Source organism: Labrus bergylta, chromosome 13 (assembly GCF_963930695.1).
Source record: "Labrus bergylta chromosome 13, fLabBer1.1, whole genome shotgun sequence".
Lineage (NCBI taxonomy): Eukaryota > Metazoa > Chordata > Actinopteri > Labriformes > Labridae > Labrus > Labrus bergylta.
The window spans coordinates 6,797,238-6,825,100 of NC_089207.1; the positions used below are offsets into that span (position 1 = coordinate 6,797,238).

At 41.4% G+C, this 27,863-nt stretch overlaps 1 protein-coding gene across 2 annotated transcripts; it reads left to right on the forward strand.

Annotated features, from left to right (window-relative positions):
* Window positions 1-401: 401 nt before the first annotated feature.
* On the forward strand, window positions 402-27,627 carry fhip1b (FHF complex subunit HOOK interacting protein 1B). 2 transcript variants are annotated; one of them, XM_020633932.3, is made up of 12 exons: window positions 402-727; window positions 5,739-6,223; window positions 9,942-10,346; window positions 11,530-11,760; window positions 15,067-15,312; window positions 16,375-16,542; window positions 17,038-17,117; window positions 17,683-17,852; window positions 17,951-19,345; window positions 20,731-20,909; window positions 21,273-21,435; window positions 22,304-27,627. In XM_020633932.3, exons 2-12 carry the CDS (start codon window positions 6,095-6,097, stop codon window positions 22,609-22,611), a joined length of 3,474 nt encoding a protein of 1,157 aa, XP_020489588.2. In that variant the 5' UTR covers window positions 402-727; window positions 5,739-6,094; the 3' UTR covers window positions 22,612-27,627. The 2 variants fall into 2 exon arrangements, with proteins under 2 accessions (XP_020489588.2, XP_029133176.2); XM_029277343.2 differs by lacking the exon at window positions 402-727 and adding an exon at window positions 2,835-2,949.
* Window positions 27,628-27,863: the final 236 nt, after the last annotated feature.

Genomic DNA, 27,863 nt, shown 5'->3' on the forward strand with positions numbered 1-27,863 from the left:
GATCTGGACAATGGACTTATTAATATATCCTGCGTAAGATTCGCCCTCTAGGTGCCTCAGTGGCTTTATTATGAGTTTGTGTTAAGTTTATAATTTGTTTGGAATTTTTGTTTTATTTATACACTATAGATATCGCCACTACACTTAGCTTTAAACATGACTAATAATGTTTTCAAGTGTAATTTCAACACACATGAGCTTATAAACAGTCTGTTAGTATGTTCTCTAACATTTTCTGTAGGCTATTGTATGAAAATCAATCAAAAATGTTTTTTTTCTCTTATTTTGGGTACCTTACTTGGAAGCCTTCAGCTTCATACAGCATAGAGAGGAGAGAGAGAGAGGAGGAGAGCAGCGTCGCGGTGGGTGTGAGTCAGAGCAGTCATGTGGGCGGAGTCAAAGTAAGATGGCTGCGGGTGAGAGGAGAGTGTTTGAGAAATCATCAAATGGGATGTTTATCTGTCTCTAACAGGATGCCCGGCAGTCAGAATGAAGGAGTGCTTGACGTGTTAGCTTCCCCGGCTCAGTTTGGTCCAGCCTGCCACTTGTCTCCAGGTTACTTGCGAGCTTTTCGTGCGTTCACTGCTCTGACATTGTGGAATTCATTAGCGGCTAGCCGTTAGCAACCGACCAGCGCTAACTCACTAGCAACCCCCGCTAGCAGGCGTCCGTGGAAAACCAACACCTCGAAATAACTGTTGAGACTGCAAAAGAAAAACAAACAAAGGTGAGTAACCCCGGCTTTATTGTATGTGAAGGTGCGCTTTAACTTCATTAAAAAAAACACTAAATACGCGGCTGACATTTCCAAGTCAGCTAATTATCTTCTGCAGTATCAACTAGCTTTGCTTCATCATCTCGCTGTTGATGTTGTAGTTTTTTTTCTCCCCCCGTAAGCCTCTTCGGTTCGCTTATGTGAGATCTGACGCAGGGCGATGACTTAAAGATCAGGCGTAAAGACCAGATGCTATTAATATAATGTTCTTAATTAATCAATCGGACTAAAAGGCAAGTAGATTTGATGGTTTTACTCTGGAGCTGTCTGAGCTGCACACTGACCCAAAACACTGCAGTGACTTTAACCTGTGAGTTATATGAGTGCATGTACCTGAGAAAAGTGCTTTTGTAGATAACACATGGAGGGGAAAAACTTAATTATGCCATGAAATGAAGTAATGTCTTGATTAGAGTTAGATGGAGTTGCAGCTTTATTTACATTGTCACTGATTTTATTATGGTGGAAGTAATGCACTCAAGTGATGGGTGTTGGATGTCAGTACTTGTGATTGCATGAGTGTGTCTGCAGCACTGAGTGTTGAATACTTTGCCTTGCATTTTAGTCTTCACCTTAAAGCTGCTTTGCACTTTTAGTTGGATCAGGGGTGGGCAACTGGTGCCCCCCCCCCCATCAACCCTCAATGTGGCCCTCAGTTCAATTTTGACATATCAAATAATAGGATAGGATAATACTTTATTGATTCCCAGAAGGGGAAATTCGGGCGTTACAGCAGCACAGACAAGAAAGCTCCAAAATACACTTTAAACAGAATAGGTAAGATAAATAAAATAAAAATAAAAACAAAAACAGGGGGTATATACAGTACAAAATGAATGATGAAGTTAACTGGGGGGAATTGAGGCAGTATTTGCAGAGAATGACAAGATAAAGTCACAAGTGATGATTAAAGTGACTCAGTATGATAAAATAGCAGCAAGTGATGTAAACAGCAGAGAAGAGAGGCAGTGTTGTAATTGGAATCATGAAGAAAACATGACAAAATCTTCCGTGAAATCATGAAAACCAGAAGTATGTCCATAATGATAATTGATCACTGGGATATGTTGAGTTAAATTTGAGACATAATTGATTTCAGTCGTTTTTGGAAACTACAATTTGGCCCCCCTGGCAGTGAGAGTTCAATGAATGTGGCCCTTGCTGTGACCAAAGTGAGCCAATCCTTGAGTTACATGCTAAACTGCAAGGTGTTGATCAGTGCTTGTGCTGTGCAATGACAACAAAATATCAAAATCATGGATAGTTAGCAACAATTGTCTGGTGGGACATTCAGGTCTCAAGTTCTGCAAATAATGGTTGTGTTAATTTGGGTTCATCTGTTATTTTCTCGATTACTTGGTTTGTTAGCTTGTTGACTTGTTCTATTAAATGTTCAAATGTTGATAACTAATTCCCCAAAGCCCAGATGTGCAACCTCAGATGTATTATTTCCCACAACCATTCATTTTTTCACATCATTTATTTTATTAATAACCAATTAATTAAGTAGTCCCAACTAAATGATCAACAATTGAAGCTTCACTTTTTTACATTTCCTTGCCTTTTTGATATTTAGAGGTTGTGGTTTCAGCCCGGAAGTATTTATTAGTACAAAAATACTCTACAGGAAATTATTTGAGCATACCAGTCGATGAAGGCGGTGGGGGTCCGTATGTGCTTTTATCTGTCACAGAACTCGGTAACAGAGGTGATCAGTAACAGTCATTAGAAGGGGACAGAAATGTGAGGAATGTAAAGGGCAGTAAAGTTTTCAGAGTCATTGGACCTCTGCCCCTTTCTACACCTGTGTACACCTGGACTGTTCCTGCGGGGATCAGGCATGGCTGTGAGTTAGTCCTGGAATCTTTGGAAGCTTTTTCTGTACTTTTAGTCTGTCTGAACTTAAAGAGAGAATACATTTGCCTTTAGATTTCTCAGTTTTTGTGTGTTTAACCTTTGACAAACTCCCTTGTCTTTAAGAGTTTTCTCCCATTGGTGGAATCTGTAGTTGAACTTTGTACTTTATGGGAGTTTTTTTATGATGCGGTGTGTGCGACATGGAAACACCTTTTTAAACTTACATGGTTGTGCACTTTGTATCAGCTGATCAAAAAGCTTTGTCCTGAATGCTGAAGCCGAATAGCTGACCTGCATTTAAGATAATTGCATTTACGGTAAATGACTGACTATATTTCCAACCATCTTATTTTCAGTGTGATTTTGCTTTAAATATCTGTTCCGAACTCCGTAGGTTGAGTTTCTTTTTCTGTGAACATGTCATTTAGTGAGTGTCATTAACTTTGACTCACCTCCTGGTGGCTGGTGATTCATTTAAAAGTGTGAATCGTACATTTGAACGGCCTTTTCAGTGCTGTTTGTGTGCAGAAACGGATCCAGCTTTTGTATGAGAAATTCAATAAATAAAAGCATGGAGCCTTATTGATTTAGTGAAGTCGTGCTAGGAGTAATCAAATCTCTTACTCGAGTCTGACCCCAGTCCAAGTCATGTGAACTCAGTCCACATCATGTGGCCACAAATAATATCAAAAACACTTGTAAGCTGCTTGTAAAATCTACTTTATAACAGTGTGGCAGTCAACTCATTAGCACTTTGAGCTCTGCTGTTATGAAAGGTTCTTTTTTTTAAACACTCAGGAGACAAAAGTAAGCAATTAAGATCCATTAATGAATCATTTTGACTTTAAAAGGTTGTCATCATGGTGAATTTCTTTATCAGAAAGCTAATCTTGAGGTATGGGGTTGATCTTAAAAGGAATGCGCACATACAAATCAATCTTTTAAGTATCAAATAGGCCTGTTGGCTTGAAAGGTACATCTTAAAAAGTTGGAGTTCGCTCCCTGACAGGAAACAGCGGCGCCTGTCAGCTTGATTCACAAACAGATTTTTGTTTTGATTCTAAGGGGAGCACAAAGTCACAGCTAAAAAAAAGGCATCAAACATCAAAACCACTCATCCAACATAATCCACTTCTCAACAGATGGTCCATCTGTTCACTACTTTGCACATAATCCTCATTGTAGAGCATCTGCACTATATAACCTCTGGCAGATATTTTTGGAAATATCAAGATGTAATAGCCCAACACAGAAGAAGTGCATCATTGAGTTATATTTAGTATAGTGTGTTTCACACTCATCTTCGACAGCACATCCTATGTTTCTTACCTTAGTACAAGAAACAAGTTTCTTTCTTACAAAGTGGAAAACATGCAGTTCCTCAAGTGTCCACTTGAGGCTGGCTGCAAAAGCCACAGAAGTGCCCACCCATTGAAAGTCCACCCATTTTTTTAAGTAGAAATAAACATCTTAACAGAACTGGTTCAGATAAAGGACTTTTTTTCGAAACAGCTAATCTCTTTATTGGCACACATTGTACAAGGGGGGATTTTTTTAATACAACTGATGTTTTGATTTGATATGAAACATTGAAGTAAGAGTTCTTCATAATCAGAGGCGTGGGTACGTTGTAGCTCTTTGTCAGGAGGAATAAACCAGTGAGTGACGTCACTGAGACTATATCCATGTTTATTTACAGTCTATGTTCATTACACACTTTTAAGAATATCCAGCTATTGCAAAAAAGAGACAGTAATCTATTACTGAAATTAATTTAATCAAACACTTGAGATGTTTTCTGTTACATAAATTATTAGAGCACTTAGATGAGGTCATGTAGAAGAAAGTGGATCAAGAGAACAACACAGGCACTTTTTGATATGAACAATAATTCCATGATGCAGAGAACATAAGCCATATCAGATGTTCAGTTAAAGGTTTCATTGAAGGAAGTGAGTAACTAACATGGCTGACGATAAAAGCAGAACGTTGCCTCCATATGACAGGACACACAGCTCCTCTCATGGTAAGCAGAAGGCGGATGGCTGTAGTCTTTACAGAAAAGAACAGATCGGTTTCCCTGGTAACAATATACTGTGGGCGTTGAGTGACTTTTGTTTGTTTGGGAAAACACTGAAAGAAACACGCTTCATCACAAATTATATATTTCTGAATGAATGGGGGTCTTTGGAGGATATAGGGTGGGCGAGTTACTGGAAGATTAAACAGAACAGACAAAAATAACTGTCTTATTGTCTGTATATACGGGTCCATTAAAGGGGATTTGGTTGTAATTGATAGAGCTGGCATGTCCATGGGAATAGCGTTCTTTCTGTCTTTCATTTTTTGCTTCAAAGTACTTCAAAATTAACTTAATTTTTTGGACACGTTTTCAGTTCAGTGAGGAAATCTCATGTGGTTATTTAAACTACTGAATTAGTGGCTGATAAGTTTGGAGACTTGAAGGAAAGTGTGATACAATGCACGAGCTGGGACTAATCCAGATTCAGATCAGTTTAATATTTGGTGTTAAAAGGCCTAGTGTGTGACCGGCTGAAGACAAAAGCTTATTCGTTACTCTTTCAGAGCAATACTAAAGGACTTACAGATGTATATTATACATAAAATAAATGTGTTTTAATAGATGTGCAAAAATTATTTTAATGAAGGCCTGCAAAATGAGCAAAAATGCAAAAATATGCAACGTGTGTTAACATTGCAATAACTATATGAAATGTGATATAAAACAGGGATCAAAGTTTGCATATAAGCTATAACACAGTTTCTATGTCTATCTGCTTTTCTTCATGTTTTATACACAACACCTGTGGTTACAACATGTTGCCTCTTAATTTCTACCTCTAAATTGGCACCAGTTAATCTTAAATTAGCAGATAACCAGCCTTAGCTTCATCTGACTTCATCATAATATAGTAAAGGCTTCCATCAAATGAGTAAAAGGTACGCACGCTGAAGTAATTCATTGTCATGAATTCAGACTTTTTTGCTATGCAGCCTTAATTGGGATGTTGTAAAAAGGTGCTTTACTGTAAACATACATTTAGGCTTACATGGTGATTGTTGTGTTTCTTGTGCTTCTTTGCAGCACAAAGGGCCTCTCCTGACTGGCTATGGAGTGGTGTTGGCTTCAGACTGGATGACAGGGTTTGAAGGGAGGACCGGGTTGCACGGATTCTGAAGCAGCAGTGCACTTTTCCTAGATGTGCCCTGATTGGAAGTGACAGCCCGACTACAGCAAACCTCCATCCCTCCTCCTCTCTCTTTGGACTCACTCCCCCCCCCCCCCTCTCTCCCCTGTTTCCTCCCCATCCTCTCCCTCCTACTTTAGCTTTTCCTTTTCTTACCTTTTTTTACCTTCTCTTGCTCTTATTCTCTGACTTTATTTTTTACTGGACCTCTCTCTGAGCTCTTGTTACCTGCCTGCCTCTCACCGGGTCCAGTATGAGCTGGCTGAGCAGGTTAAACCCCCGGGGACCTGGGAGTCGGTCCGGCCTGAGCGCCGCCCCCTCCAGCCCCTGCACTGCTGACCCGGAGACCTGCCTCATGGTGTTTGAGAACCACTGGAGACAGGTGAGCTGGAGATGTAATGAAACCTTTCTGTACACCAGTTCGCTCTTGTGTTGTTGTAGATGTTTCCAACCACAGATAGCATTGATAAGAACACAACATTTCTCATAATAGAATCGTATAGCGGACTCAGTTGCTTCGTCCGCCACTTCCATGTCATTCGTTAAAGGTAATGTCTTGCCTCCAGAGACTCCCAACTCTCCCGTCTCACAGGGATAGTCTCCTGCTGTGAGGTGCATGTGTGAACAACCAACTCAGGAGGATTTCAGGAGCAGTCTACCTTAAATTCTCTAGACATTTCCAGGAGTGCATACATGAAAATGGCTTTGGATTAACAACATCTCTGTTTTATCTTCTTTACCATGAGTTGCACATGGCAAAACACCGGTCGTTACAACAGTTTTTTTTATCAAGGCCTTAGCCCTACCGTACTATCTAAACTGCTTATTTGAAAGTTCTGACTGTAATCTAGTGTTAACTCAGTACAGCACAGTGTGTTCACCTGTCACTATAAATGATAATGTTTCACTGCTTGCATTACTCTACTGCTTTGCTCCAAATCTGTGGCCACCGATACTTTGAAAGTGTTCAAAAAATATATCACGAAAAGAACAAAACTATGACTCAGTTTACAACAAAACAGACAGCCTGTTCAACAGGATTGCAAACTGTCAGGCTCAACTCTTCAGGGAGAGTTGTCCACTTCCCAGTCCTTCTTCTCTGAGTCATAACTCAGTCATGTTTGAACAAAGAGATATGAGGATTTCACAAAGATAGCATTAGCTCCTGATGGTATGGAAAATAAATGTCCAGAAACTGTACGAGAAATGATATAAACCCACATCTACCAGCCTCACTTGGATACTTCTTTTTTAGTGATGTCTTGTTTTTTGTTTGTTTGTCAGTGCAAGAAGCACCTGCTTACTGCTAGTTCAGGAGACTTTTTTTTTTAAGATTTTCTTTTTTGGGCTTTTTTTTGGCCTTTATTTGAGGGATAAGACAGTGAATAGAGTCAGAAATTGGGGAGAGAGAGAGTGGAGAATGACATGCAGGAAAGGAGCCACATGTCGGACTTGAATCCAGGCTGGAGGACTACAGCTTCTGTACATGGGGCGTGCGCTCCAACCACTACCACTACGACACCGACACCCCAGATCAGCAGACTTTAAACAGTGCATTTTTGCTTAACAAAATTAAGGCTAAATAACTTAATTTCACCTGGTTAGACATGTACATAAAAAAATATTCTATTGCTCTGAAGAGCCACTGACATTATTTATTCCCAGAGAACTGTCACAAAAAAAAGGTGATAATTCACAGATCTCCTTGAAAATCTTTGTTTGGGGCGCCAGTAGCCTATTAATTAGTGCGTGTCCCCCATGTGGGCAGCTGACGTTCAAGTCCGTCCTGTGGCTCCTTTCCCGCATGCCATTCCTCTCTCTCTCTCCTCTCTCCTCTCTCTCTCTCTCTCTCTCTCTCTCTCTCTCTCTCTCTCTCTCTCTCTCTCTCTCTCTCCGATGTCTGACTGTAGCCTGTCTCTGAAATAAAGACATACAAAGCCCAAAAAGAAACCTTTAAAAATCCTTGTTTAATACAACCTCCTGTCCAAATGTACTGTTTTTAAAATCATATAATATAAGTGATTCTATTAGATGATTATTTAAATACAATCAGACCCATTAACTATCAGTATGATTTGTAAGGGATGTTATTTTAAATATCTCTTATTATGTTGAACAGCACAGAGGCACTAGATGTTCAACAATTAATGATTGTGAGACCAGTTAGACTTTTAAGGCTCTTTCTCTGTTTCAGTGAATGATTATCTATCCTGACACCAAGTGTGAATGTTCACACATTCACTTGGCAGTACCAGTATTGATAAGTGTATTCAGTTAGTGTAGTGTATCATGGTGACTGGCTTATGTCCAATCACTGGCTGAAAAGTTGAAAGGTAACAGATCCGTGCCAAATACTGACTGCTGAATATCCTCAGAGGCAGCAGAAGAGGTCTGAGTGCTGCTTAATGATCAGGCTCTCAGGGTGTGTAGGTCGTGAAAGTGTACTCTGTCTTATGGACGTTTATCATCGAGGTCCATTAGCTTCTCTCTGTAGTCGTATACGCAGAGGGAGAACAGAAACGCAACACATCAACAAGCAGTGTGTTGGCAAGCATCTAATAATACAATACGCATCATGACACAGGACTTACGATTCAGTGTATTTCAATCCAGACAGTAAGAAATTTGAATATGCAGATTTCACCATTTCTTAAAGTAAATTCATGGCAATGTCATAATATGAAAACATTTATGACAGGAAAAGTGAGGTTGGTTGTATTTATTACAGTCCCCGTTACAAAGCAGTTCGAGCAATCAGGACATAGGAAGTAAGAAGAACTTTATTAATCCCGAGGGGAAATTACGGGTCTGTTATTGAGAGATACGCTTCTCACACACAGGCCTGAACTACACACATGCACAATCAGGACCTGTGGACATGCATTAGTGGAGATATGTCAGAGTGGGGCTGCTACACACTGCTCCACAGGGGAGCCCTCCAGAGCTGTTGGGGTTTCTGTGCCTTGCTCAAGGGAACCCCCCGTCTGGGCAGCACTACTTACATATTTTCCCAAAGCAAGCCCCTACGGACTGAGCTACTGCCGCCACAATAATTTGCTTTTAAAATGTTCTTTTTAAATACAGTTGAAATGTTGTTTTTTTTTGTTTTTTTAAGAATCTAGCGCCACAAAACATAATAATAACATAAAATACTTAACTGTATCAGTATTTTCTTACACCTGTAAACATTACTCTTCCATGCAGAGACGTGCCTTTTACCTCACATGCTTGTGTTTTGGTCACGGGAAACTAGAACATGATTTTCTTACTTTATGAATCCACTGTTTTCATAGTGTGAAAGTGGAGGACATGTCAACTGCCTCAAGTGGTTGTGGTCAAACTAGTGTGAAAAGGAAAAACAAAATCCAAATTGTGCAACAATCACCAAATGTGTTTCCTGGCAACTTTTTTCATTTTTCTTGACTGGGCTCTGATCTTCAGCTCAAACATTTATCTCACACTTCATGAACCACATCTCTTATCAGCACAAGCTGCTCACAGATCTGCAAATCATCGCTGACTGGTAGACCACTCGATAAGCGTTGAGAAATCTTTCTCCGTTTCATTTCCTTATTCGGTTATCTGTCAATGCAGACAGACCCACAGACAGACATTTTCATCATCATTTTTTTAAGTCAAGCCTCACAGCTGCAGCGTTGAATGGCTGCAACTTAGATGTCTCTAAATCCCCCCCTTATTAAAAATATTTTGTCAAAATGTTAAAAGAGAAAGTACTGGGAACTGTTTTAGGGGGTGAGGGAGAAAATTTCACCATCACATTTTGAACACCTAAATCAAATGGCTTAATGTAAAAATAGAGCTGGGCACAAAACAATGTTGCTAATGTGAACGCAGACCTTGGGGGAGAGGGGAGGGGGCAGCAATCGTGCTTGGGTACGATACAAAACCATCGTGCATAATGTGAAAATGCCCTAAAAGACCTGATTAATGAAGCATGAAGTCTAATGCCCCTGATTTTGCAAACTGATTTCAGAACAGGACTGAAACTGACTGACTGTGTTAGAGTTCACACTTCTGTTTCTGTAAATCTCCTAACAGAAGGCAGAAGTATTAGTACTAAAGAATGGCTTCTTATTCAGGTGTCTTGGGTGTTGGAGCAGCCCGAGCCTTCGTCCTCCAGCGACGACCTGACGGCGGTGAGGAATCACACGGACCAGATGTTGTGTCTGCTGGCCGAGGAACGGCCCGCTGAAAGCTCAGACAGCAGCGCCAGCGTGTCACCCATGGGCCCAATCCTGGAGCTGGTGGTCACCGAGAACATTCTTGAGTGCCTGGTTCAGTGGCACCTCCGCCGCGGCCTGGACCCAGACAGCCAGGGGGCGCTGCTCAAGCTGTTTGAGATGCTCATCGGCCAGTCCCAGCAGCCTTTGCTACAGCACACGGCGGTCCTCCACCCCCTGCTGAGGCTGCTGGGAGCTTGTGCTGATCCAGAACTTGGTTGTCCCTCCGGCCTGGAGAACAGCCTGGTGCTGCTGCTCAATCAGGTACGTCTACCTTCTATCGATAAGCTTCTTTCATGTGCAGAGGAACACCTCCAGTCTACAGAAAACTTTTGAGCTTAATTTGCTGAATTTATTTTCAATCCGAGAACAAGACGAAACCTTATTTTCTTTTTTCAGTATTGACCATCAGACAGGAACACATGTTGCCTGGAGTACACTGTGATTTGAGCCTTGTTGCTAGGCAACTCCAGAACACTTTTACAGCAAGTTTGCTCTGAAGGAAGGTTATCTTGTTTATTTAGTCGTAATGTGCATGAAGGCAACAGGAAAGTAAAATGCTATATTTGAACAAGATGTTGGATTGGCTTTGAATTTTCCATGAGCACTAAACATCTGTTGAACTGAGTTATAAAACACGTCTCATTTTACTGTTTGCATGTCAGTTAGGAAAGATAAAGCGTGTCTCTGAAATGATATTTTGAGAATATAAACAAGCCACTTCATGATCAGAAGGCAAACTGTTTTTTATTTCACTTCCAAACCAACCAACTCCTTTAACAGCCAGACGGGAATGGCTTTAACTTCAAATGAGCAGATGTGACAGCCAAATTACTTTAATTGGGCTCAACTGTCATATGTCTGTACAACTTACCATATGGTTTTCTTTAATAATAAATGTCAATCATGAGACTTGAGATGAGGCTAAATTTAGGAGAAAGTATTACTAAAAAAATCATAACGAGCTTGTATCTCTAACCAATTAGAAAAGTTGCCATGGAAGGTTTTTCCTCTTGATTCCTTCTCAGCTCTCTGTCATAATTAAGAAAATTGGACACCTCAAACATCGTCCCTCTAAAGCTGAATACTGTGCATTTGCACACATGAGATGACCCAACGGGCATGAATGATAACAGTTGTTTTTACAGCTGTACGTGCCAACAGTTTGCCAAATCTCACTTGTGAAACTGGCATGATCCTGATTAAAATCACCGCCTACACACTTTAAAATGTGTGATGATTTGAGTGCAGTCTTCTTTATTTATCAAGTGATCTTGATATGACTTCTTAGATTTTGTCTTACCCTAAATCTTGTTTGAAAATACATTTTAAAAACTGGATATATTGCCCAGCCCTATGTGGAGCCCCAGTTTTCCGTGCTACTTAGGACACCTATGACCTACAAAGGAATGCCAACTGGTATATGTTTTGCTGTAAACCCCACCAGGTCTGTGTGTCCATGGCCCGGCAGCCTGTGGTTCTGGAGATGTTGTTCCGTGCGGCACCGGCTCAGCAGGGCTCCACCAACCTGCTGATCTTCTCCCTCCTCGTGCCGTTCATCCACCGGGACGGAGCCATCGGACAGCAAGCCCGAGATGCACTTCTGCTGGTCATGGCCACGTCAGCTAGCAACGAGGCCGTGGCCCGTTACATCGCTGAGAACTCCTACTTCTGCCCGGTGAGAAATGGTGCTCATGAGTGAGTCTATGTTGTCATGAAAAGTAGTATAAGCATCTCTAGTGATACTTTTCGCTACATTTAGACATGTATTATATTTTTTAATCTAAACTAAACAAGCTTTAATCCAACAATAAACCACCAACGTTTGATTTCAAGACAATTTAAGCCGTTTGATAAGCCGTTGAAGATTCATAATGGTTTCCTTCAGGGCTGTTCTTTTATTTGAGAACATTTTGAAAGAAATGCCCGTCCACTTAATTTCAACACTTTTAGATATTATCACTACATTATTTTCAGCCTTGGTCCTATTTGCTTTTGTTTTTTTTGCGTGTGTGTTGCTTTCTCTCTCACATGCACATCGACGGTCTCACAGCATGTTGCTGATAGCCAAACCCTTCACGACTAAATCTGGCTCTAATCAAAGCCAGTGAGGCAGAACATCAGAACTCCGATCAAGTATGAATTTATTCAGCTGTTTTTAAGTCACGACAACAAAGAAGGGCAGAGATCACTTCCAGCTCAGCATCCTGAGCTCTTATTGATATGTCCATTCAAACTGAAGTGTAATACATCTAACTACACTACTTGAGGGAATGTAATCTCTCACAGAAAAGCCGTCAGCATTGTATTCACATTAATATGACTTTTCTATTCAATGATGTGACAGACACTGCTTTAAAGAAGTAGAGGTGTTTATGTCTCATTCTGATGAAGGGGAAGGACATGACAATGCACTCTGACAGAACATGCATTCTTATCTACATCCATTCAGCTGTGACTCAACTTAAGAGAATTTCCTGTAAACATGTTAAAAAATAACCTCCTCAGCCCAGTAAATGTCGGAAAGTACCAGGATGACAAATCAACAAATGTAACTGAAACTTACCCACGTGATGAACCAGAGTGCTAGGTGCCTCAAAGATACTATGTGCATTTAAACCAATCACATTTCTTAAAAATGATCATTTCAATAACGAAAAAGCTCATTTTCAATTAATGGTAAATGATTCAAATATTTCAGAGAAAAACTGTGAGGTAGAAAGGCTTTCTTGTTTTGAGGTTAGCAGGGGAGCTCAGCTACTGGTACACCGATTGATAGTTGTCCTCTGGGACCCGCCTAGTCAGCAAGATCAGTTGAATAAACCCAAACTCCCAATATCCTCATACACCGCGCTACGCCGCCGTTTGCTGCCACTCTAGTCAATGATTGCGTTTCCACAGCGAGCATGGCAGTCCGTCCCTGGAGTGTGCTACGCTCTGCTCCATTTAAAATACGCTGCTAGTCTATTTTCGACAGAGTACGCTGCAGGCACGTGTCAAACTGGACAGAATAGAATGACCCGGACAGGAAGTCAAACAAGGTAACGCACAGAGCGTCCGGTCAATTTCAAAATAAAACACTATATACGGACTCACGATCGTATTTTCAATCACTGTCAAAACAGGCACCAAACGAACAACGCATCTGCCTCATAAAGACAAAACAACATGCTGCACGTTTTTCTCATTATCCCCGCGTTATCTTGTAGTTTTCCTGTGATGTGTGCACAGCTACTCACGTTCCAGAAAAGAACCCAGTGGGGCAGACGGAGCAAAACCTTGGCGCTGACGGAAATGAGGAGTTATGGGGTGACGGATGTTTCAGGCAGATCGCCCTCACATCCAGAAAGGCTCTCTTGTCCTACAATGTCAAATGAAATGACAATATGCATCAACTTGCACATTTGACATTCAACCATCCACACAAAGCAAAACATACATTCAGGACATCGTTTATATTGCGCAGTAAAAAAGGATATTGCACCAGAAAAACCACGTTACACCGGTAGAAATGAGTTGTTGCTGCCTGTGTTGTTTCTATCAGCAGCCACAGGGTGTTATTAAAGAACAGTTCTGCTAACTACCAATGTTTTCACCAACTGTATTTTATTTGAATAGTGACTCAGTGTGAGGCGAAGGTGTGAGTACATTCTCGCACGCTCGGATCATTGTTCTTAATCTGGTCACGATTTACAACTACCGTGCAGCACTTCACCTTTCTAACGTTCGGACCGTTACCTCTCCGCACTGCCGCTTCACTTCGGTGTTAAAGAGCCGGCTCAGCTATTTTCTGCTCGTCCTCCTTCCAGCAGCCTCAGTCTGACCTACTTACAGGCGAGAGGGACCAGGGGAGGTGGCATCAAGGACCAAATGCTCTTCTCTGTCTGAGACTATATATTTTCTTGCATATTATTATCATCATCAGTGCCTGTATGAATGTAGCATTAGATTGTAACGCCTTTTTACTGCCATCTTCAATTTTTCAGTGCTTGGAGCATTTTGATAAATAAGGTTTTTGCATACATGTGGGTCACTTACTCCTGATTTCTGCAGCACATATTCTCAGTTAAATATGATGTCATATATACAAGCTGCTGTTGTCAAAATCCTGAGTGGCATGAGGGCTTTTACCTCCTCTCAAAATGAGCACTTTTCATCCATTTGTCTCCACATACTCTGTTTTTTTTAGATAATCCCTTTTTTTTCTGTAGACTGCAACAGTTAAGTGAGCGTTTGTACATATCTGTTAAGTCCCTTGATTGTGTAATGAAAACACAATGTGTTACAGTCATGGTACAAGTCTACACTACCAAGAATTATTTACAGAAATAAACATGCTACCTCCGGGACCGAAAAGGGAAAGGTTAGGCTGAGAGTTGTTATCTGTATCTTTACACAGTAGAATCTGTCAAGTTATTATACAGATACAACTTTTGCACCTGCCTGTCGAACAGAAAGCAGACCAATTCTGCATTGCGGGTAAAAGCCAACACAAGGTTCATCCTTGTTTTGGAACGAGCTTCATCCACTTGGCGTTTCGCCTCACTATGAGTATATTTTCTCTTTTTTGCTGCTACATCTTCGTCTGGCATATTTGCTGGTTTAAATCGCGTCCAATTGCTGAATTGTATCCACACCCAAACTAACCTGTCATTGGCTAGGGGACTCCACCAGCCCCACCGCCCAGAAACACCCTGAGTCAACCAAAACAAACCAAAACATCAAATACAGTCAGAGGTCTCTGCAGACAGCCTCCACCACACATGTATGAAGGCCATATCGGTCTATCAAGTCGGCAACAAATCATTTATTGTATCAACTCTCTTTTTTTATTCAAACATTAAAAAAAAGTGCTTTATCTCTGAAAATTTAGAAAACTCGTTCACTAAAATACACCTGACCTCTCCAGCCTGTCAGTCAACTTTTTATCTGCAGGTTGTTGTTGAATCAGCCGTCTCACCTGAAGCCTTTCTCTCCTCCTCAGGTGCTGGCAACGGGCCTCAGCGCTCTCTACTCCTCTCTGCCGAGGAAGATTGAGGTTCGGGGGGACGACTGGCACGCCCTGCGGCGGGAGGACTGGATGGGTGTGTCGTCACTCGTGTTGTTTATGAACTCTCTGGAGTTCTGCAACGCTGTGGTGCAGGTGGCTCATCCTCTGGTGCGCTCGCAGCTACTGGACTACCTCCACAACGGCTTCCTTGTCCCGGTCATGGGCCCGGCACTGCACAAGGTAGGAAGAGGATTTGCGACCGACACAACACCACAGTTACACCTCCTTTTTCCAGTATACATTGGAACATTTGTTTTTGTTAGAAAACAACTCAGAAGGACTTATTTTGCAAACTATGAGCAACACAAACTCTTGATGATGATCAGACCCAATGGGTAGTATGTGGTGAAGTATCCATCATTTCAGAATCAGAATCAGAAATACTTTATTAATCCCAGAGGGAAATTTGATCAATAATTTCCTCCTATTATAATTATTAGATTCCATGGCAGATTACAATTTTGAGGGCAAAGGTAGAAGGGTCATTGACATCTCTTAAAATATGTTTTTGGCCAAATCTCCAGATTTTAGCACAATATCCTCAAAAACGCCTCTCTGGCCAATATTCCCTTTCCATTCATTTGAATATGATATCAACCCATACCTGAGATACGGAGGGATTTTTTTTTTCTTTTCAAGAAAAATGGATGTTGTACCTGTTTGTTTTGCCGTCACAGAGAAGGTCAAATGACATGCTTTGCAGAAAAACAGGGATGTTCTCTGGAAGTATGAAATGAGGGTGAAGTATAAATGTGGTGCGACGTTTCCAATTTATTGTTGGTGTCATGTTTTTTTTAAATTAGTAATTCAGAAATACAGAAATAAATCCCACATTCTGGCCAAAGCTAGCTGCCATTCTGCAGGAGACTCACGGTGCAGGTAAACTGCTCCTCCCTGGTTGGCCGGCGAATACGACAGCGAGGCAGATTTCCAAAACAGGATCAGGCAGACCATAATTTGTGTCTCAGATGGAAATTTAGTTCTGACTTACTGGAAGGCATTTTTTAGCATGTTTGAATTTAAATTAGCAAGAGACTTTAAACATTTAAGTGGACTCATTTGTTGAACTTCTTCCCAAGATGACTCAGTGGGTGTGGGTGAAACAAAAGTGGTTTCACAATATTAAACAAATTATCTCATTGTCTGTTTTTTTTTTTTACCATACATATTACTCACAGGACAACTGTCTCACTGTTCTGTTCTTCTAATACAAATTGTTTTTGTTTGTGTGTGTGCATGTAGTCCTCAGTGGACGAAATGATCGCCAGCACCGCCTATCTGGATCTCTTCCTGCGCAGCGTGTCAGACACTTCCCTCCTCAAAACCTTCCTGCGCTTCATCCTGCTGCATCGCCACGACAACGACACCATCCTGGACACACTGCTGACGCGCATCAGCAGCAACTCAAGGGTATATAAAAAAAACTATATGTTTATGTGTCTATGTGATCGAGGCCTCAAGGCCTTATATGAACTCTGCAGTGTGGGCGGTGCGTGGGCGGAGAGCAAGAACTGATTGCATATGTCTGTTTTTATTAGAACAAACATGCAAAGTGAATGTCAACATCGCTGCATCTATGTGTAATTTAATACACAGAAAAATGTTTGCACATATTCTTAAATCTCCTCAAATGAATACATTTCAGTCTTTAAGTCTTTTCACAAATAAAAACTTAAAACAGTAAAGATTTCAGCTGGAAAAGAAAACAGTTTTTCTTTCACTCAGTACAACCACTTAACACACATTTTCACACATCTACGAAAAAACTTAGTAGAGCAGTTTTTCCACAACTTGTGTTCTCAAATATAAATCCAAAAATGACATCTATTTTTAATCGATCACATTTGTATGTCTTATTCCTTATCTTGGTGCATAATGGCTTCCTTTCCTTTGTGGGTGTTGCAGCTCTGTATGGTATCACTGAGCCTCTTCAGGACTCTTCTCTCCCTGAATTGTGAAGACATCATGCTGCAGCTCGTTCTCAGGTATGTCTGCACATCTCAGCTTGTCCTCCAAAGTGCTGATGGACTCATTTAATATGCAAATCAAACATATTTCTCTAGACATGGTCATTCAACTGAAGGTTAATCTTTGAGTCACAAGAGTAACTACACCTTGATACTTCCAAATTAATACTCTGTCTTACAGTTTCATCTTCTTTTAAGAATGTTTGAAAGTTAAACCACCTACCATTTCACTGCAAACTTGAAAAGTTTATATAATAAAGGTATATATAACCCCAAACACAATCACTGAAAAGTTGGGATCAATGTGTAAAATGTGAATAAAAAAAGATAACAATAATGTGATGGTTTTCCAATCATTGAAGCCCTGTATTTAGTTGAAAATAACACAAAGACAAATTTTAAACTGAGAAAAATCAGTCATGTCTATGGAAAATTATATGACTGATTTTGAATTTGATGCCAGCAACACATTTCCACTGTTACTGTTATTTATAGCGTCCCAGCTATTTAGGGAATGGGGTTATACCTTCCCACTTAAACCCAGATAAAACAAAGTGTGCATTTGGCTGTGCTTTAATCCCAGGTATCTACTGCCCTGCACCCATGTAATGCTGAGTCAGCGTCGAGCTATCAGGGAGTCTGACATATACGGAAAGTCAGCAGATAAGTTCCTGTCGCTGATCCCAGAGTGCTGCCGGTTCAATGCAGCACCCTCTGCGGAGCGGGATGAGGATAATCCATTCTGGGGCAAAGGTGAGCAACAATCAGACACCTGTAGGAAAAAAAAAACAGTTTATAAGAAGGACCATAAGACATAATAACAATTGTTTTTGTATTTCTTCATCCAATAGTACTAAACAGTCCCAGCACAGAGGCTCCAGCCCCACCCAGACCCAGCACCCCGTCCCGCTTGTCCTTCTTCATCCGCCAACAGAGCATTGGAAGTGGAATAGGAGGAGGGGGTTCCTCTAGCCCCACCAGCATGGAGGCACTGCAGTCAGGGCCTTCAGGCTCCCGCCCTCTCTCCCCTGACAGTCCAATGCACCATCAGCCTCCTCATATAGAGGGTCTGGACTGGGATTCAGGCTACTTGGAGTACCTCAGAGACGCCCGGCGGGGCATCGAGCTTTGCTCCTGGGCATGTCGTAATTGGTCGGCACCTTATGATGGAGAAAACCCCTCCCCAAACACAGTCCCTACACCCCCACCACCCCCTACCTCCAACCCTTCCATGGCCGTGTTCCCTGAGCATTTCTCCTTCCAGCAGGGAGGGAGCAGTAACACCCCTCCAGGCCAGCAGAGGGCAGCCATCGTTGCTGCGGCGCGATCTGAGTGGAGTAGCTCGGAGCGGGACAGCGGAGAGTGGGACGTCACGATCTGTAAAAACAACTGCATCAGCCTCACACCTCGCTCTAAGAAACGCAGCCTGCAGAGAGAGGAGCTGCTGCCAAAGCCTGTACCTCACCTCGTCCCCTCCACGTCTTCAGGTGCATCTTTATCGACCTCCCATCCCTCCTCGTCCCCAGCTACTCACATTCCGACGTCTGCCATTACTGTTAGCTACCAGGCCATGCATAACGGGACAATTGGGTCGGTTGACGGCTGCTCAGACAATCAGGACAGAGGTCTGGAGGTAAAGAAAGTGAAAAGAGATTTAGGGGAGCAGCAGTATTTGGATGAAAATGCAAATCAAAATGGATCCCTCGTCACCTGTCCCTCCCAAAGCTGCACGGCTCTCACTCAGTCCATGTTTAGCAACAACGACATCAGTGATGCTAAATCTCTTTGCTCTAACCAGATCGCCTCTCAGATCTCCGTCACTCAGCAACCGTCTGACACCAAACTGCCGACCAGCGACACCTCAAACCCACACAGTGCATCCTCAGATCTTCCAGAAGCCAACCAGACACAACAGTCTGTAGAGAGTTTAATCAAGGAGCTGCTGGAGCAGGCACCAGGGGGGCCACACCTGCAAGGAGACTCCAACGGTCAGGGCATCAGCATCGAGGCCTTCACACAGGAGCTGAGCGAGCTGGAGGACCGCGTGAAGGAGCGCAGCAGAGGGGTCCGCCAGAAGGAGGAAACTGCCAGAGAGACGCTGTCTGCTGAGCGGCAGGAAGAGGAGCAGCAGCTGTCCACAGCGCTGGAGGTGAAGCTCACAGGAGACGTAAAGGGAGAAGTTTCTATGGTGGGCCTGTGTAGTCCTGCAAGACCTCTGAATCAGCCTGCACCTCAGCCGTACACAGGTGAGACTCACATCGTTAATGTCACCCTGTGCATCAGTCTAACTGATTGCTGGAATAAAATTTAAAAAGGGAAGGATTCAGTTTTTTTTTTTTTTTATAAGGTTTCTAAACCAGTTCTATAAAATTAGATTAGAATTCTTGTTTTTCCCTTCAGGCGACCAATTTAAGATTTTTGAGGACAAATTTCTCAGGTGAAATAAAATCAGTGTTTTCACATGTGCACAAACATTTTCAGTGAGAGATACATGTGTGAACGCAAACAGCTGAGTTTTTGACCACGGCTCTCTTGATTCTGTGCTCCGTCTTGTCGAAACAGGAGATCTGTTGTTACTTCTTAAAACAGTTGCTATTGGTTAAGAACCATTTATTATATTCAGGCCACATCTGTCTGTCCATGATGTGAGGAAAAAAAAAAAAAAAAAACGTTTTGAAAAGAGCGTAGGTGACGTCAACAGCGCCTTTCTGAAAGGATGAAAGATTTTTCAATTCAAAGTGCTCAGAAAAAACATTCAAAAAGGCGGCGTCACAGGCTTTGCGCTGTTTCTCCACACGGCCGTCCACTGCTGCTCTTTGAAACAGTTGAAAAAAGACGCTGGTGCTCTGCTAGGTGGACACTAACCTTTTACAGACATCAGAAACAAAAGCTTTTTCAGATCAAATAAAATCAGTAACTTCAAATTGTAAATTATAAGATATATATATTCGGAGCGAAAACTACATACACACTATTACATATACATATACTACAGACAAAGGAAGATGAAAACATGCAGTAACTCAAGCTACTAAAATGCTTGTCTGAACAGAGGAATTATTAGTCGTCTTTTTAAGGATCAGTAATAGCTGCTAATGCCTTAAGTTCACACTTCTTCCCTCTCTAAGCTCACATTACCCTGTAATTGAGGTGCATAGTGTGCTGGCTCCAGCAGATTCTATCACACTGCCGCATGTTTGAATGATTAAGCAGCATTTAACACAGATGTCCGAGTAGCGGCTTCATGCTTCGACTGCACTTGAATAAGATTTCTTGCAGCAGAAAATTAACACTCTTTCTTCTTATAGAGCAGGCAAAACTTTTTTATACAACGTTTCTCTGCAAGTCAAAGTACCGAAGTTATTGAGGATAATAAGAGCTTGTCACTCCACAGTGGCAGCACTGAAAGAGGTGGTGAAATGCATTGTCCCCATTTCACCTTTTCTAGCTGTTAAAGCTCCATGCCGCTGCCTTCCTTTTAGTCCGACAGCCTTAACGACACATCAGTCATTTTTATCAAAGGCTGTCAGAGACTCCTCTCAGTTTTCTCCCTGTCTGTTCACATGCAGCTGAGCTATAATTGTGCGTTATATGTTTCCACTCAGTGATTCATCAGTCTTTCTCTGTACAGGTCCTTTCATGGTGGTTCTGTTTGCCAAGCTGGAGAATATGCTCCAAAACTCTCTGTACGTCAACATCCTGCTGACGGGCATCGTGGCTCAGCTGGCCTGCTATCCTCAGCCGCTCCTCCGATCCTTCCTGCTCAACACCAACATGGTCTTCCAGCCCAGTGTCAAGTCACTGATCCAGGTACACACCACAATAAGAAACATGTTACATGTGTAAGCCAAAATTTAAGGTTCCTCCACAGTCCATTTCTGTCCATATTCTGGACAGGAAATAGAAACCACCTCAGTTTCATTAGTGACACAAACACTGAACACATTTGTGATAGAAAGGAAGTAAAGGTCCTAAATGTTCATGACCCCATGGCCTCTCCAAGGAAGTACCTGATACTTTCAAAATAAAAAAGGGTTCTTCTTTGGAGAGTCAGGCCTGTTTACCCTCCATGTCTGATGAACTGGAGTCATCAGATTAAAAAAAAAAAGGTCTGACCCAGTATTTTTTTAAGGTCAATCCCTCCTCAAACGTTTCCCCCGCTCACCCCTCTAGGTTCTAGGTTCTGTGAAGAACCGTATCGAGGCATTTGCAGCCTCCCACGAGGACTTCCCCGCCATGCTGAAGAAAGCCCAGCAGTACCTGGTGGCCAGAGGCAAAGTGGACTGGTCCGACACGCTTGCAGGAGTTCCGACCCTGCGGCGCTCTGATTCACTCGGTGAGCACGGAAACACAACCTGCACTGACACAGAGTTTGTTTGTGTTTGTGTCTGAGTTTCAAATCAGACATACTTGGAAAAGTCAGAGGGGAGTTTTTCCTTCAAGCTGGCTTGTGTAACTGAGAGATAATCTGATTTTGTGTTCCTTAAATCTAACTGAATTATTCAAACACAAAGAAAGCAGTTAAATATGTTATTGTAAAATCAGACAGTCTAGGGCCGGCTTCAGTCCATCTGTCAGCCGGATCTTTCCTCTCCTTTTTTATCTCAATAAAAGCCATGATCTATGTATCTTTTCATATTTCTTGATTTGTTTTGAGTGTCTTTCTACAAATTAAGGGGGGTGGACTTATCAGGAAACAATCTTTTTTACATAAAAAAATGTACAAGCAGGCTACAGTGAAAAAACAACTACAAGCTGAGGGAGGGAGAGAGGGAGGGAGAGGGAGGGAGGGAGAGAGGGAGAGAGAGAGGGAGAGAGAGAGAGCGAGAGAGAGAGATCACACAGTGATGTATTTGTTTTTTTTCCCTTTTTGCCAAATCCAGGGAATAATCCTTCAAAAAAAAGGAGTGCTATTTCAAAAACAACTCACCAATCAACGGGAGAGTCTAAGATGTAGAATTTATTGCACCTCATGATTTAAAAAATGTGTTTAAAATATTAAAATCAAGACTTTTTAGTAATAGATGTGTGAAGTGTGGTTCTAAATGTCTTACACACTGAGATGGAAAGTAAGTAGAAAGGATCAAAGTTTTTACTTTTTAAGGTCCACCTCCTCAGGGGTTTTTCAAGGTCTTTATTGATGAATGTTTAGTCACATGTCCTTGTTAATGGTATTTTCCTGTAAACTTTATGTATTCTTCCAGTGAAAAGTCGTAAGCCATCCCTCGGAGACCTGATACTCCGTCACACAAACAGCCCGACACGGGCTCGACACGCAGCTCAGCTGGCCCTCGCACACGTCCGAGACGGTGGCCAGTCGCTGCACAGCGCTCTGTTCCGGGGCGGTGGAGGCGGCGGGACGTCACTGGAGAAGCAGGCCGAGGCTCTGCGAGTGAAGAACGCCGTCTACTGTGCCGTCATCTTCTGTGAGTTCCTGAAGGAGCTCGCCGCCCTGGCTCAAGAGCACGCCGTCAGTCTGCCTTTCCCTCACAGCCAGGAGGCGGAGGAATAGACGGTAAACTCCGTACATAGAGCTCTCAGCAGACTTTATTTTCAAACGAGTCCTGCAGGAGTGTCTCATCACTAGATGAAAGACTGGAGCACTCTGTCACTGTAACGACAAACAGCAAGAGGAAAACATTTTTCTACCAAAATCATTATAGGATACCTATAAGACTGGACTCATTTTCCTCCCCTGTAAACGTACACGATATTGTGCATATCATGTATTATATTTCCATTCTATACACAGAAAATCTCAGTTAATGTTTGAGATGTTGGAGCTTGTATATACACATACCATGCCATGGTATTCTGTGACGCAGTGAAGCCACAGGTAATAGAAATAGGTGCACATACTGGTGCTAGTTGACACTCTCTCATCTTTTCATTTGAAAGGCAGCACAGAGGAAAAGAACGTTCTGTCTTCAAAGAAAATGATGACACCAAAAAAAAAAAAAATGTTTAGCAGGAAAACATTGAAAGCTTCATCATAGTTTTCATCACGGAGCTTTTTCTCCTCGGACCAGCCAAAATAAGTGCTCACAGAAAAACCATAAAATGTAACCTCTAAAAGGCTGCACTGCTGCAAAAAAAAAAGAGAAGGAAAACTGGAAACAAAAGTGAGTCAGTGCCACTTTCTTTTTTCTGAAAATTAGCAAGGCCAACACAAAATACTGGAAATCTTCAGATCATTAATGCCATTAACCCTTTAATGTGTTTTTCTTTTGCATTTGCACCATTTTCGAGACATATCAGCAACATGTGGGAGCCTGTGTGTGTGTTTGTGTTTGAGATTATTTGAGTGAATGACATCGAGGTGACGTTAACTTTCCGGGCCATCAGGAAGCCACTTGTAGCTTCAAAAGAGGCAGCAGGGTTTGAAAAGGCAGCAATGCTTTTACATTTCATACCTTCCTTGTGTCATTCAGTCTTTTCTTAAAAGACCCCAGAGTGTGCTTGGGAAAAAAAGCAAGAAGGGAAGCGTAGGAACAATTTCCATTTTCTGAACTGACAGTTTTTTTTTTAAAGACCTCATGAGGCATTCACTGACTTCTTTAAAAGGTGTTTTTGTTTGTGAGCTAAAAGTAAAGCTCTTAAGAGCGAACTCCATTTCAACTTTTGCCGTTTTTATTTGTGTTCGCTGCAGGATGTCTCTTCTGAGTGAGACGAGCCAAACTGAACACACAACAGTTCATCTTGGAACTAAACAAGCTGCTATTTTTAACACTAACTCCCCTTTTTTTTTTTAAATATAAATTTCAAGTTGTGTAACTGCTACCAACTCTTCATTTCATCGTTAGGTACCAAGTGTAAATGTGTATGTGAGGAGGTCAGTGCCAGTGTTGTGTGATCAACATTTAATTTATTTTCTTGTGTCTGAGGTTGAGTGAAGTCGCAGCCACACAGTGTTAAAAGCTTTTAGCCAAGCGAGGATTCCCCTTAGACCTTGAAAGAGTTTGAATTGATGCTTGTTAGTTTTCTTTTGTTTGATAAGACGGTTATTCCTAAATTTACCTGCAGTCATTTCTTTATCTTACATCTATTCTTACATTGTTTCTTTTAAATCCTCCAGGAAATGATGAGATGAACTTGGTAACAATCTTTCAGAATTTAGAAAACTGTAAAATAAAAAATTAACTGTAAGACTGTAATGTAAAACCCACCTCGGTTTTCTGCACATACTCGCCATTCTCTCTCTCGACTTTTGGCAGGAGATGAACTGCTAAAAGCGACTACCATCCTGCAAAGTCTTAATCTTTGAAAGATTCATCTTTTTTGGACATTTTTCTTAAAAAGTTGAGGCTGCCCTCAGCCAGTCAAAGCCATAGGCGCAGTCATTGTGTTTGTAAATGTAGAACTTCATTACACCTGTAAATCCCTTTTCTATTGAATTTATAGACACAGTATGTGACACCCAAATAGTTTTTTAAAGCTATGTAAGAGTCTCTGCATGCACATTAAGGACAGGTTTATAAGAAATGAATAATAAATATTGTAGGATAAGCTTTCTTGGGTTTTAGGGTGACCTTGAAATCCCTCCCATGCAGTAGGTTTTTAGTGAGTTATCCCTACGCCTGCAGACACGCTCCATGCTGAATGTTTTCTCCAAGCGAATCAAATTGGTGGAGAAATGTGTCAAGAGTTTTTACCGACTGCCGTCAGTCCGTCCATCTCTTCGCCTCAGCCTGCTGTACATCAGTGTGTTACAAGATGAATGTCTCCTGTGCACAGAGAAAGAAAGGCCAAGAGAGGGTTTTCACTCCACTGCAGGTTCTTCAACGTTTACACTCAAGATTGTGTTTTTTGTTTTTTTAAATACGCTATTTTTATAAACCGTTGTGGTTGAGATTTTTCAGCATGATGGTTAATGTTCAGCCTCTAAGTTCTGTAAGTTTGTAAGTTAGAGTATCAAAGCGGTTTCAGCCAGTTATGTTGTTTTTTGAATTCTTCAACACCAAAGACAATCTCTCTCTCTCTCGATGATGATACCTGACACATCGATTGTCTCTGTTTAAGACACAGTCACAGTTCACAGTCTGAACGCTGTCTGACTGTATTCATGGGGCACTTTCACACACTGAAGTGCTTTCAAATAACCCCCCCCCCCCAAAAAAAAAAAATGTGCCAATGCCGAATGTTACACAAATGCAGTAAGAGTCACATGGCCAAATATAAGAAGAAAGCCATTTCTAAAACAATCTCCGGATTAATCACAATGCATTTGTAAGCCAGAGCAATCCTTTAAACGATGTCATTGGACAGAGCAGAGTGTGTTACTCAGATTCAGCACCAAGCAAAAAAAAAAAAAAAGGGAATTGCAAATCTTAAATTGTTGGCATTTGTCTGAGACTGAAAATGTTTCTGATGTGAGCCCGTTTACACCTGCTTACACATCCCACAGTCATTGTTCACTGCTTTCTTTGTCATTTGTATTTTTACACATTTCATTTCTTAGAATTAAGAGACATCGATAAAGTTAGGGATAGGGGTGTCTTTCCAACCAGGTAACGTCCATGTGTTATCAGATATTTAGCAGAGCTTCTTTTATTTGTTATTTTAAAACACACAAAGAAATAAAGCAGGGAGTTTTGACAGCTTTTATCTAGCCTGCTTCTTACCGAGCTGTTTGAAGTTGTTTTCATACTTCATAACACAAATAAAAGGCAGCAAACGTCTTCCTCTGCTGGTAGACGAGTCAGCCCTCCAACTGTTACTACATCAGTAGAGGTTGTGAGATTGTGGATGGGGGGGGGGGGTACAACGTCTTTAAACAAACATCAACACTGATGTCAATTCTTCACATTCACATCAGTGTTTTGTTGCAGCAACTAACATGACTCAGACTTATCTTTACTGCTGTTTCTTCTAGAGCCCAACCGATTAATCAGCCAGCCGATAATATCAGCCGATATCAGCATATCAAGTGACTATCGGTATCGGCTTATTTTATTGCACATGTGCGCCGAGATTACTAGATTTATTCACCGGTCAAAAAGCATTTCATTTGAGTTTCATTGTGTTACACTAGCATTTCTCCTTCGCCAGCAGAGGGCGCTGTATGGATTACAACAAGCATCATCACGCTCCAGAGTGTCAAGTAGCGATGCACGTACAGTACATGCGCAGTTAGTTACTGTCCTGTCTACGTTAAACTGTATATCTTTTTCATAAGTGTTTGATGACTGCATTTTAAGGAATAAACGTGTATATCTATATCTATGTATCTCTGAAGATCGAACATAGATCAAAGAAAGATATTGGCCGATTTATCGCTATGTGATTTATTGACATCAACCCAAAAAATCCCAAATCGGTCAGGCCCTAGTTTCTTCATCAGTGGAAATCTGAAAAACGGTCATCCAAAAACCTTTTTACTGCAAAGAAACAAAGAAACCAAAACAATTTTGTCTTTCAGAAACAAAATCGTTTAATGTATATCTATGAAGAGTTAACTCCTCAAAATGTCAGCCATGGCTGTCTCTGCTTCCTTGTGTCACCTCAGCTAAACTCAGAACTTGACAAAATCTTGATTTAACTGACAAAGATGTTTTGTATACCCAAAGCTTAAAAAAAGTTTCTATTCCTTATGTCACAGATTTCTTTTTTTCTTTTTTTTTTTCAACGTTCTTGAACACTACAGCTCATGTGTCAAATTGTGAAACAGATTCTTTGACGTCTTTTGAATCTCACCGTTGTTTATGTCGGTCTAAATCCAGAGCGTGTTATCTTTTCAGTTTCTGTGTTTGTGCTTGTTAGTGTTGAACAGAAAGAAAGTGCAAACAGCATGCCAAAGTGTTCACCTGTCACTTCATTTCAACCGGGATGATTTTGGGTTTTGATTGGCTCCTCCACTGCCAGCCAGCGTAAATGTTGGTCAAATAAATAGATCTCTTAAATCAGAACACGATGTGTGCCAAACGAGGCTTCCACTTTATTTTTTTTCCTCAAGTTTTAGTTGCCATTTCTATTATTCTAATCAGTTCATGCTATGTAGTTTTTAAGAATGCTTTCAGCTGTTTTGCAGGGAGTTTGTTTTCACGTGTGGATCTGTAACACGTGTCGTAGTGCCATGAGTGAAATTGATTTACAACATGTGTTGATTTCTATTTCTTTGTCACAGGATGTAAAAAAAAAAAAAAAGATTTCACTTTTTAAGCTTTGACTCCCCCCCCCCCCCCCCCCCCCCCGACTGATTTCTCCCCTGTGATCTATGCAAATCATGCTCTGGTGTCGCCCCCCCCCCCCCCCCTGTTAGAGGCTGAAAGGTGATGTTGACTGCATTCACGTGTAAATACTGTAAAAAGCGGCGGGTTGAAGACAAATGCAGAGGTGTGTGATATAACCAACGAGAGACCGAATGAAAAATCATGCTAGAAGTTATGGAATGATGAATGTCGTCAGAAATATTTTTCTATATTTTGAAATCATTAGAAAAATGGGCAGAAATACAAAGTGGGAAAAGCTGTCAGAAGAACACTACAAAGGGAATGTTTTTATTAATTTATAAATTCTTTGCCTAGCAATATCTCACGTGTCCTGGTGTCATTTCTTTGTTACCTGTATTGATCTGAATCCTGCACAAACATCATTTATTCAGGGGGATTTTTAAGGTCTGGAATTCACTACAACAGCTGTTCCCAAGGACCCTACAGCTTTAAGGTCCTCAGAGATCCTAGAAATACATTTGAATATTTTAATCCCAGCGCTATGGCTATGTTGTTATTGTGAGCTGCACCATAGGTCAAATGTTTTTGACACCGT

Bases quoted from the DNA above. Each gene is read 5' to 3' on its own strand.
- fhip1b (XM_020633932.3), top strand. From the start codon at position 6,095: ATGAGCTGGCTGAGCAGGTTAAACCCCCGGGGACCTGGGAGTCGGTCC. The intron at 10,347-11,529 runs GTACGTCTACCT...AAACCCCACCAG, and splicing joins TGGTGCTGCTGCTCAATCAG to GTCTGTGTGTCCATGGCCCG. The intron at 20,910-21,272 runs GTACACACCACA...TCACCCCTCTAG, and splicing joins GTGTCAAGTCACTGATCCAG to GTTCTAGGTTCTGTGAAGAA.